The 15,737-nt window shown below is 39.8% G+C and overlaps 1 protein-coding gene across 1 annotated transcript in view; it reads right to left on the bottom strand.

The window, feature by feature from the left end:
• Positions 1 to 6,053: 6,053 nt before the first annotated feature.
• The window catches only part of LOC131701724 (NALCN channel auxiliary factor 2-like), a 64,799-nt gene continuing 55,115 nt past the window's right edge, over positions 6,054 to 15,737 (bottom strand). Inside the window, exons 2-3 of the mRNA XM_059001403.1 lie at positions 14,216 to 14,387; positions 6,054 to 12,661 (exon numbers count right to left, since the gene is read on the bottom strand). Coding sequence (XP_058857386.1) covers positions 12,354 to 12,661; positions 14,216 to 14,387 — 480 coding nt within the window. The 3' untranslated portion in view covers positions 6,054 to 12,353. The remainder of the gene's footprint in view (positions 12,662 to 14,215; positions 14,388 to 15,737) is intronic.

Below are 15,737 nucleotides of genomic sequence, written 5' to 3'. Positions count from 1 at the left end.
CAGAGGTGGATCTGAATGTGTTTTGTGAACCCCTATCCACTTTACAGTGTAGTATGGTGGACTGGACACAGAGCTATGACTTGTACATTTTTCTGCGTAGTTAGAAAGTCTAATACAACGTGACATTATTAATTTGTGAGTCCGGAGTCCAGAGTGTGCTGTGCTTTAAGCTTAGGGCTGTCTATCAAGCTTTTTATTATTTAAAGAGCAGGATTTAATGTGCAGGGCACTAAATATGAACTGTTGGGAATGCCAAGGGATTTCATAAGATTGGTGTAAGTTAAATGCTAAAGGATAAAGCATGTGTCATTTTCCAATTACAAGTCCACAGACAGTCTGATGCACTAAATCCATTTGTATTCGAAATAGATTAAACATCTGGAGATAAGATATAAACTGCTGAGTAAACACTTGTGTAATGTACATTTAAAATGTATGTTTAATTGACAGATACATTATACCTTATGGTTTGAGGACATTAACAAGACACAGGAAACAGGGAAAAAAAACGTTTAAACATTTCTGTGTAGCGAATACAAAGTGATTCAAACAGGGATATTTCAAAGCAGTTTATATACTATGATTGCTAAGAGGCACAGCCACCTACCATTGAAAATGGTTTTGTTTTTGTGTTTGCTAACTGGGCAACCACAGCAGGAAAAATGCCAGTTCCTTCTGCTATTTTCTTCTCATCCCAGATGGGATTACCCAGCTAATCTATAGCAGTTGCATTGTTAATGCACAGGCTGGATTCCAATTTGGAGAGGGTGAGGCACACATCATGTTTATGTATCTTGGATATATGAGTAGTTATTGAAAATACAATGTTTATTAAAGTTCCATCTGAAGAGTCACAGCTTTGACATTCCTAGCAGCTGTCGAAACCTCAATAGTTTGTACTGAACTTGAGGATACAGGTTATTTTCTGCAGTACCCATTCCATCCTCTATTGTAGTGCATTTTCGTTGAAAAATGTGCCCTCTGTGCCAAGTGTAATTCTTAGTCATGCCCCTACAAGCCTTTACTTGATGTTTTGTTTCGCAACCTCTTCAGAAGTGAGTCACTCAATGCAAATTCTTTCAATGCAAATACACAAATATGTACAATACAATATCATTTCATAAAACCTGTTTTCTAAATAGCAAAATAAATAAATAAAATAAAGTATTACAATGTGTATTTTATATATTCTAAAACAATTACAATTTCCCCTATAGAAAAAAAAAACATGTGTCATCAGCATCCAACAATATATCCATTGCTTTACTCACACGTTCATAAGAATACTAAAAGTTAGCTTAAAGTGTCTCATGGAGTGTGATGTGACAAATAGCCTCCTGCACATACACACACACATGCAGCACTGCAAGTGGCAGCCACTGTTCATTTAAAGACTACTCTGCCATAAACCTAAAAGTCCAGGAGACAGATATAAATTAGTCCCCTTGGAGCAGGTGGAGCTGGGAATGCTGTAATGTGGTTTTATTTGCAAAACTCTTTAAAATCCAAACCAAACTTTCCACTGTGACGAGATCTCAAGACATATTTTAATCTAAAAATAGTGTTTCTCTTTCTGTAAAGACTACACAGAGACAGGAGTCCTGCACGATGGAGCCGTGCCAGTGCTGGAGATGTTTGCATTAGGATCCCTGCTTGGAGCATGTGGGTGTCCTTGCATACTCAGTAAAGGACATTCTGTAAATCTGCTCCAAAAACTCAAAGGCAAAAAACCATTTCCAGTAGGGCTCAGTCTACCAGCATATTGACCCCCTTGTTAGTTTTTACTTCAGTGCTTCTGTATGCTGGAGAGTTTACAGGAAAGCCTATCAAGGAGGCATCACAGCCTTCCCCGCTGTATTACCAGCTTTCCTCAGTGCACTGCCAGCTGGCACTAATACTGTTTCCACAGTGCAGTCCACAATGCAGTCCACACATGGTCTAGAGCAGCTAGCTGTTAGTTTACTGGCCATAAAAGAGGTAGCCAGAATTATTTATCAGAGTCTGAATGGTGGTTGTGTAGTGGGCACCCACCTAGTCAGCACCGGGGGCTGCAGCTGCAACTGTAGAAAAGCAACGGTCCCTGTGCCATCCATCTTCAAGGAATTACAAATGCCTTAGAAGACAGCTACCCATCAGTCTACTCTCTGAGTGGTAGGAGGCGACTGGTGACTGGTAGGGAATGACACACACTTACCAAAGCGCTGAATACAAAAGAGGAGCCAAGCTGCCCTGATGCAATGAAGAGGTGATTTTGCACCTTATTTATTGGTCGTTTCATGTTATTGATTGGAAAACAAAATAAAAAGTAGAAATGGCCACATTATGGGTGTCTCCAGAGGCTCAGTGAATGAAAGGACTGCCATGTGGTTTGAATTCCACTCGCGGCAAGGTGCCTGCCTTGGATAGGGAGCCACAGAGAGTGCAGCATTGACCTTTGTGATTCAGCACTCTTCAGAGACCAACACTGGTCAGGCACCCAGCGTGTCCAGGGGGGAGACTCCTCATGTCCTGGCCTTACCTCCACATCTGGGAACATCTGCCTCTTAATAAGAGCCCATTGACATGACAGTGGAGCCGTGGTACTGCCTGCTGATAAGGTAAGTAGATTGCAGCAGGATTTCAAATAAGAATAAGGTTACATCTTTCCATCATTCTATCGAGTTTTGAAAGGCTGTTGTTTTGTTGATTTTGAGTATAACATCCTTGCCTGTCATAAAACATTTCTCTGTATACACAGTAAACAGCTGTGTTTACCTCTCCTTTTTTCTGACTGGTTTCAATAAAAGTTGTTGTAAATATGACTTTGCTTATACAATAGAATTTTGTACAAATGCCACAGCTCATTTTCTTTGGAAACGGTGCGCCCTAAAGGATTTATTTATAAAGAAACCCTTTTTTTGTAGGGGTCTAGTAACTCTAACTCTAAATATTGTAGTTCCTGGAAACTCTTTTTTCTTTGTAATTTTTTTTTTTGTTTGTTTTAACATCTCGAACATTGCACAATTACTATGTTTTAATTATAAGCAGAGGTACCACCCATTGTACAGCGCTGCACTGCAAGCCCTCGGGATCCATGCCAGATCTGAAAACAGTTCTGTTTGGTCAGGTGGCAATGTTGTCTAATGTTAAAAGGGAAACATAGTATTTACATGGTGTACTTACATATAATTACAATGTTATTATGCATAGTTACAATGTACTTAATGTGTAGGAGAGGGGATGTGATTGTGGAGACTCAATTGCTTCCTACCTCCAGGTGTAAAAAATAAAACACATCAGTACAAATTAGCATCCATCTGCAGAAATATCACTTCATACAGAAGTCATTGACAGAGCGGTCCCGTTGACAGGTTTGTCTAATTCTATAGTTTTTAACTGCTGTATGGCCTTCAGTTTGTGAAGCACAATGTTAACCGCAAACCAACCTTTTTATCTTCGGTCCTCTCCATCACAGAGTGCTGTCATCTAGAAAGATTTTACCAGGAGGAAGGATTTGTGTGATTGGATAAAGTAAAGCCTCATTGTCAAAAATCACCCAATCCCAACTTAAACCTTCTTAGATTAGAACAGTGTCATCGTCAAACACCAGTTATAAATATACACACAGCAATTTCCAGTAATTCACAAAGATCTGTCAACAGACTTGTTGTGGTGTTTCTGACAGACCTTTGATGCAGTTTCTTTCACATGCTGAGAACGGGATAGTTTCAACATGAAGGTCTTTCTTATTCTGTACTCTCATTCCACTTGGGATCGGTATGCTAAGGAGGGTCTTATCTTTCCCCCCTCTGGTATTTTAAATTCTCCTCTTGTGTCCTCTGAGATGTTTCACTCATCTGGCAGCACAGTACCAGGATTAGTGTTAAGTTAAATACATTGTTAGAGTGGCTCTCCAAGGGAATACGAATCATGCAGAAACACAGGGCATCACTGAGTCATACAGTACACCGCAGCTATGACAGTACTGCTGTTATGTATTTCTTTCCTGGACTTGATCTCTCTATGGCCCCCTCTGCTGGAAGCTTAAAAGTGTTTTTCTTCCTTTCTCCCCACACTTCAGCACAGCCCTGCTTCACATTAATGTGTGTAGAAAGACTGTGTAAAGTCTGTCTGTCGTGAGTCACACACAGTAATGAATGCATAGCGCAGACCAAAAATAAACCAGCCAGCTTGAAGTCATGGTTGTTGCGAGTGTGAGTATCTAAAGACTTTTTTTCATTAATTTAATTCATTCCATTATCAATCTAGTTTCTTGTGATCAACCATTAGAATAATGGAAAACCTTAGAATACAGCTTAATAACCCTTAGCAAGTATTGCATTGTGCTTGTGTAATCACTCTAGCACGACTTACTATTGAAAGTACACTTTTGAAATAAACCAACTTGTAATGGAATGGAAGCATGCAGAAACAGTTACAGTGCAGGAATGCACTTGTGAATAGCTTGTAAAATAGCACATATTTTTTGTTTCCCTATAAATAATAAGAGCAGTGCCATCTGATACCTGCAGGCTGTCTATTTCTCAGCCCAGTACGACGGCTTGTTTGCACCGCACAGTCCACTTTATGTCAGATCTTTCACATTTCATTTTCAGATTCCTCTCATGGGTATTTGTGAAGCGGCTTCCATGAGGTGTCCATGTCTTTGTAACGATAGTTTTGCCCTACTTGGAGAACAGATTTATCACGTCCGCATTGGAAAACCTATTCAGGTGGCAGAGAAGTTTCCACTTACCCATCACTCCCTGCAGGTACTTGTTAAACCCTGTGCTGTCAGCTGCAGAAACCTGCTATCCTAGAAGGGGCTGACAAGTACTGTAAAGTCAATGTGCTTTTTTCAAGTATGTTGAGGCCTAGGTGGTGCAACATGGTAATTCACTAGCTACTCATGCCCTTCACCTCCGGAGGCCTGGGTTTGCAATCAGTCTCTGCTTAGTGGATATACCAGTACACATCACAAGCTGCAACACTACTTTGTCACAATGCACAGCCGCTGGCAGACTCTGCTTACAGCCAAGGATTGAACGACAGTATTTAGGTCAGGATTAAGGTGTGCTTGCTGAGCTGTGAGGGAAAGCCTCACTTCAGAGGAGTGTGCAAACAAGCAGTTCATCTTTACAATACAAATGGCCTTTCTCCAAGATTGCACAGACGTTTGGAGCACAATGTAGTAAAACTTCAAACCCTCTTTAAAAAGCAGCAAAAGGAAGTTTCCTGAGGATCAAACTGCATTGAACTAACCTAGACAAGCCTAAAGATAAAAAATAAAAAAGGTTTGTACATTGTTCAGCTGTTTCAGTTGAAAGACAATGTCTGCCATTGTAAAGGCTAGAAACCACATAGTAAATCATGAGTGAGGATACCCACAGGCAGCTGCTGCCCTGCTGGTCCTTGCAGCTGTCCCTGGTGAGGACAATGTCCACAAACACTGGGACTGGGGACAGCTGGAGAGCTGGAAAACCCTGCACCACTCACAAAAGCTAATTAACAGTCCTCTACGACTTGGCCTCAGAGACATAGGTTGTGGTCTTCCACTGGGTCCACCTGGATATACTGGCACACTTACTGTACAACACAAGCATTTGTGAATGGAGCCAGAACCATCTCTGAGTTTAAGAAATCTACATTTTTATTACAAGTGACTCTCATCTTTAAGACTACAGGTGGGAGGGGGCGACCAGAAACGAAATCATGAAATGAAATCCCACAGCTAGCTTAGCACTATGTAAATGAACAAAGCTTGAGCTACATCTCAGGGTGAGAGAGAGAGAGAGAGAGAGAGAGAGAGAGAGAGAGAGAGAGAGAGAGAGAGAGAGAGAGAGAGAGAGAGAGAGAGAGTACCCAGAATGCCCTGCTTTTCTGGAGTGTTTTAATGACAGGTGACTTTTGAGAGAGAACACAGGCCAGACATCAGTTTATCCTCGTTCTAAAAATGAACACATGTATTCGATCATTATTTAGACATTAAACTTCAGGTGCTTTAAAGTAACAACATGAAAACATCATTTAATTACATTTTGTTTAGTCCATCAGAAAACAGGAGGCTGTCGATGTATAATGAATGCTTGTGTTTCTTTATTAGGGTTAAACATTGAGCAGCGGCTGTCTGCCCAAAATACAAGAGAAACAGAAAACATTACAGATACAGGTAAAGACTAGAAACACAGATATGATATAATATTTGTTATACAACTGAATTATATAGCACAGTTTTTTAAACCATCTCCAAAAAAAAAAAAAAAAGTTTTTAGAACTAGTGCAAAAAAGTTCTAAACATTAAAGCACAGTGTATAAAATGACATAAGAAGTAACCCCCTTAAAGAAAACAGTCTTTTTCTCAGCGGGGGTATCCACAACGGTTTCCCCTTAAGCTTGGTTTGCCTCTTATTAAGATGGTCCCATCATGCCTGTGGTCGGGAGTGGCGCCCGTATCACACGTGTGAGAAGGGTTTGAGCACACGTGGCCTCAGCAAGGTGCTTGTGTACTCGTGTGTTTGAAAAATTCTTTTAAAAACTTTTCAAACCTGTAAAATCATCCATGTGGTGAAAGAATATAGACGGAGACTCTGGCTTTTTGTTAATACATTACTGTTATTATGATGGTAACACTTTACTTTAAGTACCTTCTCATGTGGTTACATTATTATTATTATTATTATTATTATTATTATTATTATTATATGACTATTGTTGAGCCAAAAAAGAGGACTACATTGGCTGACCAGTAGGTTCTGTTTTGCACACGAGTTCTGCTAAAATAATAATAATAATAATAATAATAATAATAATAATAATAATAATAATAATAATAATGTGGCACCCACATGTTAATTGTCTCTCCCAATACCAAAGTACCTTCTACTGTATAAATGGCAGATGTTGTTTTAATGAGCCCTTGAACTAAACTCACAACCAGGCTTTTCTCTAATTTTCCTGATTATGAAATGAGTTAAGAAAGATTGAGAACTAAGAGCAAAACCCTTTGTACTTGAAAGCTGGCTGAGCAGCTTGGCCCAGGCACGGGTTACAATCGCCTGGCTCCTTGCTGTTAGTTTGAGGAACGCGCCATGTGATCCGAGGAGTCCTTGTCCAGCACACAAGACACTGTGCAGTGCCAGGACTCAACAGCATTCCACACACAGAGAAGCAGCAAGTGACTTCACACACAGCGACTGTGGTATTTAAGCATTTTGAACTGACATCACATGTGCTTAACAGATCCCAAGATATTTCTAAGTGGAAACTTCATTGTTTACAGTGTGTATTGCTATTACAAGCTGTGTGTATTAAGCCAATAACGTAATAACAGAAATCAACCTTTGCTGTGCTGTGTACCCGGTTTACCCTGGCAAACTAACGCCAAAGCGTTCAAGCTGGCATTGGCTGTATCGGTGTTATCACAAAGTCAGATTGACTCTTCATGCTAATAACCTTCACAGCCCCACAGATCATGCTTGTTCCAAGTACCTTTAATGCACCTTTTTATTGTTTGTGGCTGAGATCCGGTGCCTGACCTTATAGGTAATCAAAGACATATCACATTACTGTCATATAAAAGACAAGGTCTGTCACAGCGTCCTGAACCCAAAGATGAAATAACCTTGGACTGTGAACAGCCACTCAGTGAGTGGGGGAGTCACAATAATACCATACTGCAAAGAGGATTGCTATCTGAGTTAGCTAGGTCTGTATTTTTCATCTGTGTAATCTTTTGTGGGAGATGAGGATGACAGAGAGAGAGAGATGGGGTCTCTCTAACCCTATCCACAATGTAAATGTGTCATTAATCCTAGCCCTAACCCTTACTCTATCCCCAACCATAACCCTAACCCTATCCACAATGTAAATGTGCCATTAATCCTAGCCCTAACCCTTACTCTAACCCCAACCCTAACTGTAACCCTATCCACAATGTAAATGTGCCATTAATCCTAGCCCTAACCCTTACTCTATAACCAACCCTAACCCTAACCCTATCCACAATGTAAATGTGTCATTAATCCTAGCCCTAACCCTTACTCTATCCCCAACCCTAACCCTATCCACAATGTAAATGTGTCATTAATCCTAGCCCTAACCCTTACTCTATCCCGAACCCTAACCCTAACCCTATCCACAATGTAAATGGGTTCCAAGCAGTAGATTTCAAGTGGGGTTTACCTACATATTAAAAATGCAAAAACAGTAAGTAACCAGACTTCAGGGTCTATAGACTGGCAGGTACAAGAATCCTGAACACATGGAGCAACTGACAAGGGGGGAAACTAGACAGAGGGATTTTTCTTTAGTCTTTTTGAAACAAATCACTCCAAAGATTATGATAGCAGACAGATGACAATCACACAGTTTCTGCAATAGTACTGTATTGTACCGCAATGTAAACTGGAAGCAAACGTTGCCCTCTTTTTTGATGTTTGTTTATTTTCTTATATGAAACTGAACAGTTTTAGTACAAGAGAAATGTGTGATTGTTGCTGTACTGAAACAACTCAGTAGCTCTGATTCAAACAAGTTTTGTTCCCTTAAAACGGAGATATCTTGAGAAGTGTTTCTCTTTTCCTGCACTAGGAATTAGTTTAAGTATTAGTTATATCTGTGGATTTCATTTCGTTAGTGAGTTAGAGAAATCTTTCTCAAGCCATAGCGTGCACATAACTATGTACATTCATGTATGCATACTAAATATAAATATGGAATACTTATAATATTCATTTTTAAATCTGCTGACAACAAAACTATATTTAACAGCCTTTTCATTAAATAAAATACAAACATAATATTTATAATGTATCATTATAAAGGCAGCGGCTTGCTCAACCATCTCTCTTCATATCTCACTTTTCATATATAATTCTATAGATGTTATATACAGCTATGTAACAGAACAGTATTTTTTATATAAATTATGTGGTTTTAATATATATTTCTTAAACTTAAAATTAACCTTGCATTTAATAATTTGCTCAAAGTTTTAAGCAATCATATACTTTTTTATTTATAAAATAAAATATATACAGGCTAACTTCACTATAACGAACCCTTCTTATAACGAACACCCGTTTTTAACGATCCCAACAGCAAGAACCGATTTTTTCAATGCAAATTAGCCCTATTTAGAACGATCACGTACAGGATCGACCCGGATACAACGATCTCAGTACTGACTAACACTGAACTTTCTCGTGTCAAGTGTGTTATTGTCTCAGTGAAAACAAAGACCATGGTTGACTAATTCAAAGATAACGCTAATTCAGAGGTGATCTATTGTAGTATGAATCATGCATGACGAATGCAATCGTTGCCTGGCCGTCATCTTCACACAAACTGCAACCAAGCAACGGGCGTGAGGAGCAATATACGCTGGACAGGTTTTTCAAGAGAAAGGACATGTGATTACTGCATCATGTAAGTGTACATTCTTAACTTTTTCATTCCTTTACTGTTTTCTCTTCAACATACCACAGGGGGAATTAGTGTTGGTGTAATTTATAAGTGGAAACGGGTTTGTTTTGTGTGCTTTTTGGAGTTGTTCTGTTTGATCAAAATGATTGTTTACAGACGGGCGCTCGATTGAGACTTGCTGCCTGCCTGTCTTTTTTATGTCCTCTGTGCGTTACCATCGTTGGTAGCGTCACATGACCCGTTTGTTTATTTTCTGTTTTAATAAATCCTGCGCGCACATGTGACATGAGTACCTTGTCACAATACCGTTTACATTTTGGTCAATGTAAAAGAATCTTAATAAAAGTACTATATATTGATGTTCAATTCAAAGTTGCCGTTTTTGTCATTATTCTGATACAAAAAAAATGCCAAACCCTATTATAGTGAACACCCTGATATAACGAACATTTCTCCAGGTCCCAGGGGGGTTCTTTTTAGTGAAATTAGCTTGAATTTCTCTTTTTGATTGATAAGCAAGCAATATTTTCAATTAAAAAAATACACAAATAAATCAACAAAACTCTAAATAGAACAAAAATACAATTATACTTTTTTGTTTGTTTGTTTGTTTTTGTTTTAATTTAAACCCTCCAAATCAAAACACAAATTTCGGTTAAAGACAAATAAAACAGTAATTTAAGTAAAAAGTCGAGCCATGTGGGAGAGGTTTATCTTAAAATATTTTAGCTTGCAGTACCTTTAACAATAGTGGCACCATGCCTTAATAACACATGGCCAAAGAAAACAAAACAAAAAAAAAACGAAGAAGAAGAAATCTAGGATTTTGTTTTGCAATATGCTTTTGTGCTATGCAAGCTGTACAACAATCTTTGCCAAGGCACCAATCCAGCTTAGTTCCTCACAGTGAATGTAGCATATAGACTTACATCAGGGCCCTGGGGGCTAATTTAGTATACAACAAAAAAGCTTTGCTTCCTGTGATGGAAGAAAAAAACTTGGAACCTGTATATAGCAGGTCACTTCCAACCCCGCTTCATCACGGCTGCATGGATAATTCTACAAGAATGACCTAGATAAAGACTCGAATCACGGAATATTTGCCAGAGCACAGGACAGCTTTATCAATGTGTTAACTGGTTTCCTTCTGTTATTGCCTGAAGCTTGAAGCTTGTTATTATTTTTTTTGGTCACACTGTAAATTAAGTGTCTCTAATTACTGTGTATTTACATAGCAGTTACTTCGTATATACCTGTGTACTTACACATAATTACAGTGTTATTATGCATAGTTACAATGCACTTAATGTGTACATCTTTTTGCACAATATAACCCTAATCCTAACCATTTTCTGATACAATTGTGTACTTGCATATACCGTGTAAAAAGATTTACATGTTGGGCTCCCGAGTGGCGCATCTGGTAAAATCGTTCCACGTGGAGTGCAGGACGCACCCTATAGCCTGGAGGTCGCCGGTTCGAGTCCAGGCTATTCCACTGCCGACAGTGGACGAGAGTTCCCAAGGGGCAGTGCACAATTGGCAGAGCGTCGCCCGGGTGGGGAGGGCTCACCACGTATCAGCGACCCCTGTAGGCTGGCCGGGCGCCTGCGGGCTTGCCTGTAAGCTGCCCAGAGCTGCGTTGTCCTCCGACGCTGTAGCTCTGAGGTGGCTGCATGGTGGGTCTGCAGTGTGAAAAGAAGCAGTCGGCTGACGGCACACGTTTCGGAGGACAGCGTGTGTTCGTCTTCACCGCTCCCGAATCAGCACGGGGGTGGTAGCGGTGAGCTGAGCCAAAATAATAATCATTTTCTATTTCAAGTTGGGAGAAAAATGGGGTAAATATCAATTGCATGTTAAGTACATTGGAATTCTGTGTAAGTACACATGTATTTACTATGCAACTACCTTGGTCTGCCTGGTCTCTCACTATTAGGTAGATGCTTAGCTGATACTGGACGGTGACAATTATTACATTGACAATCTTTGAAAATACAGTTACATATACTACACGGGATTTCTAATGTTGTTTTAACTGTAACTGCCACACAGCATTGTATTGTTAGCAAGGGCCTGGAAGCTGCTTTGCTAACCTTATCTCTCTCCACAGTTTCGTAAGGAATAAACCTACAGCCGGTTGCTTTTTGCATGCTGATCAAACACCCCAGTTAGTCCCCACATTATGGAAGTGATTAAATCCACAAAATGCCCTTCCGCTGTAGTCGTAATCACAGTATAGCTGTGCAGAGCACCGCTTCAACAAAGAAAGTGTAATCACTTCCACAACGTAGTTGTCACCCAAGTACTTGAAAACGAGACCACCATTTATGACCGGTTTGTAGGTGGCCTGTCAAAGTGGTTTTTGCTCACCAGGGATGATTGCAGCTGTTTTATCATTCACTGTCTCACATTTTTCATTTGGAAGGGAAAGGGATGTGATTCTTGAGTGTACAAAAGCCCATATTTCATTGTGTTGCTAACATTTTCTATATTGGATTGCTACTCTTACTGATTTCTTATGACCGGTCATTACACTTTATATCCACTTAGGGGTTCAGTTTCATTGCCAGAATATCTAGGTGTAATTATTATCATAAAATGATATCATATATATAAAATGATACATAAAAATGATCCCCCTATCTCTGCTCCAACCTGTTATCTCCACACAGCATGATGAAGTTGATAAAAGGCCACGTGCATCAAACCCTTCTCCTGACATTGCTTATTACCTTGTTGGAAAAGAATAGTCATCAAGGTGCAGAGAAGAAACAGGCATTTACCTATTTCTGTTCTTCTTGTTTCCATGTGACCGTGTTCTCTCTTTTTTTGTCATGCCTTTGTTTAAATTAAGGAACACCGCGTGCCTCCTTTTGAAAATAAACACTTCCTGTTTTCCATTTCGTTTGAATTTTGTTTTTGTCTGGGGTGGGGGGGGAGGGTGTTGAATTTCACTCCTCTCTTGTCGAGCTGTCCTCCATTGTGGTAAGAGCCTCCAAGCTGACTCCGCCATTGTTCTGTATTGTAGAAAAAGTGACGACGGTGTGCAGGAGGATCAAGACCAGCACACACAGTTTAAGTCTGCTGTTGCACAGCCGCGAGGCTGCCGATACAGGTAGAGAAGTCCGATGGTGATGCATGCTGGAGTCCATGAATTTGGTAGATGCGTTGTAGACACCGTCTAATGGTGGACCACAGGAGCTCCATCTGACATCACAACATTCTGGTTCTTCATTAGTTAAATGGTCTTCTAGTAGCCCTATTGCACAGATAAGAGAAACCAATGGTTACTGTGATGTACAGCAGTAGTGAGGAATGGGTGTTAAACAAGACAGGTTTGTGAAACATGACATTATTGGGCTTGTCACTGCTGTTACACGCTGTATAGGGTCTAAAAAAGCAACTTCAATTCATCTTTTGTCCCGTGCATGTGTCTTGCTAATTTCTCACAGTTAATATCTCCCATAAACAACTGACCTCTTTTTATGGCCTATAATGTAATGATTGTTCTTAACAGCAACAAAAACAACCAGAAGGATGCATTGAAATGAATCACTTCACTTTGTTCTCCTTCATAGCCCCATGGAGGTGAATCTCTTTCAATCAACACAACATACAAAGCAACACATTTCTCTGGTGTTTGTGTCGATCACTAATCTAATGGCTATCTGAAAATTTAAACAAGTATCGGTCACGGTTTTAAGACTTTAAAAGCTCACTTCATAATAGCCTTCTCTTCTGCTCCAGTTTTGTATTTATTTTCAATTATTTTTCAGCTAGAATAATCTAAAAAAACAAACAAATCTGATTTACGGTTGTATGAATTTAGATGTTCCTTTTATAGTAGCCTCATATTTTTTAAGATAGGTAAGCTGGATGGAATGCTAGATAAACTGAGATGTAACATTTCATATCCTGGGATTTGCCAGACAGATTGCTGCTTCAGCTCCTGATCTGAAGGACAGCTCTCGTCATGCAGAAGGCTCCCAGTACTTATCTGGAACCGGATGAGCTTTGAGCCACTAATGGCATTTCCTGCAGCACTTGACTTTCCTTGCATCTCAAGTATTGACCTGGCTCATTCTTGTTATGAAGACAAGAAAGCAATTCTTTTAAAATGATAATTCACAAATTTGATGTATTCTGCTTTGTTCTGTTTTAAATCCCTTCACCAATTCACAGGAGTGTAAGTCAGTGAAAAAATAAATGAGGGAGCTCTGTTTTATAATAAATATTTTACACATACATAAGACAGAGTCACTCTGCATTAATAGAGTCAAATAAGGTTGCCACTGTTTGAACTAACAGTGATGGTAAAAGCTACTGCTGAGAAATAGGTGCTTTCATTTGGGAATTAAGGTCTTGTCTCCATTCGGCAGCCTTTGAAGCTAGATAGCACAGGGGGAATTGAGAGAGACATGTAAAGAGAGCTATTCAAGGTCTCATGGCGCATGGACAATCACACTACAGGGTTTCTCATTGCTCTTCCATTGTGTCTCCTGCCCCCAGCCTCCTGGAAATACTTACTGATGAATCAGTCTGCACTGTCACTCCTTATTGACTTCACTTAGAACTCCTCTACCACACAATTTAATAGTTATTAATTTGTACTCTGGAGGTGATTTTACAAGGAATCAGACCACCCCCAGACCCACTTATCCCTTGGCGCAGGACTAATCCCCTTGAAAGTGTATCACAGAAAGTTGTTGAATTTTCTCTGATGTAAAAGTAGGCTTCTTCTCAATCGGCCCCCTGGCTACCAGTTACCCCCCCCCCCCCCCCCCCCCACCACCACTGTGGTCTCTTCACTCACCTGTACAGATGAAACTTGATAATCCACCATAGATAAGGTCATCATTGTCTGGTAACACAAATGGACAACTGGTCTGGACTTCCAGACAGTATTGCTTGCAGGGAATTCTGTTCTGGCACTGGCTCTGGGTGGCATTGAAATACTCCGCACACAACCAGGCTTTGTAGACTGCCTGGAGGAAAAAAAGAAGCAGCCAATTAACATGATCGAACCTTCACTGGCCCCATTAATCAGAGGCCAGGTTGTGATACCCTGAAGAACTTGTACTGCCAATACTGAGTTTCATCATAACGGAATGAGCTGTTCTGAACACGACACACCCACATATACTTCAGTTTGTTAGTCGTGCCCCTAGAGAGGGCAGAACTTTGGGTCAGTCCATTCAGACTTAATAGAAATCTACACTATCTCGCTTGCTTGACTGTGTAATGTTGTTTTCTTGTTCTCCCTACGGCATATTATATGTGAAATTTAAACATTTTGATTGGCTGTTCAGGGGATCTGTGCTTAATAAGTCTGCCCAGACCCTAATGGACTATTGTCGCAGGATGATGTTACCATTTTTTACAAAGCTTGTTTTAAAAAGCTGCTTCAGATGTAGGGGTTATTACCTTGATGAATGTGACCGTGTCAGGTTGCTGGCAGGGAATGTCTGTTTAGCTCTGCTAGTGGACTTTTGATACTATCTGACACTGGCTGTGCCACTATACTGCACTTCTCCTTACATTGTTGCAGTATTAGTTATTAGTAGATGATGGATTTTCTTCTTACATTCTCAAAGAATTTCTGCCAACATTCTTCTACTTCATTAAGATATGAGGTTTCCTTTGAAGTCATGCTAATTTCCCCTTGGCTACTCTGTGTTACAATACTTTCTCAAGCTGGCAGGATACTAGAGTTTCCATAAGATGAAGGTTGACATTTGATTTATTCATTAACATGTAAAAAAACTTGCAGCTGTGTCACTGATTTATTCATTCTGAGAACTAATCTCGTACTGTGGATCTCAGAAGATCAATAAGGTCAAATTGCTCAGCTCTGTCCATTTTAAAACACCACTGCATCATATTGAAAAGTTTGCGCACAATGCTTTGTACATTAATTTAGAGTAGCAGGTTCTGTCTGACGCTGATGGTATTATTACACTGTTTTTGTGTGTGTCAGTTTATGGGTATAATCACCACTAAACACAAAAAACGGACCTCATTGAAAATGTGCCTCGCTACGCACTGGTCCTGTCCGTCTGTCTGCCTGTCTGTCACATTACATGATGGACACGATAACTGCCTTGAAAAGTATCCAAACATTTATCATAGATTTCTAGAATCATACAGACTTTTCAGACTGTAATCATGAAAAAAAAAAATTGAAAAAAAAATTTGCAACTGTTTACACTACACAAGTGTATGGGATCTGTTTTTTAACAAATAACAGCCTTTGAAAAACAGCCCTGTAAAAAGGATCTTTGATATTTAGGCACGGTTTCAATCATGCAGCAGGATGACAACTATATCACTTCAGA

The sequence above is a fragment of the Acipenser ruthenus genome, chromosome 26 (genome assembly GCF_902713425.1).
Source record: "Acipenser ruthenus chromosome 26, fAciRut3.2 maternal haplotype, whole genome shotgun sequence".
In the NCBI taxonomy this organism is placed as follows: Eukaryota; Metazoa; Chordata; class Actinopteri; order Acipenseriformes; family Acipenseridae; genus Acipenser; species Acipenser ruthenus.
This window is presented reverse-complemented; position numbering and strand designations above follow the sequence as displayed.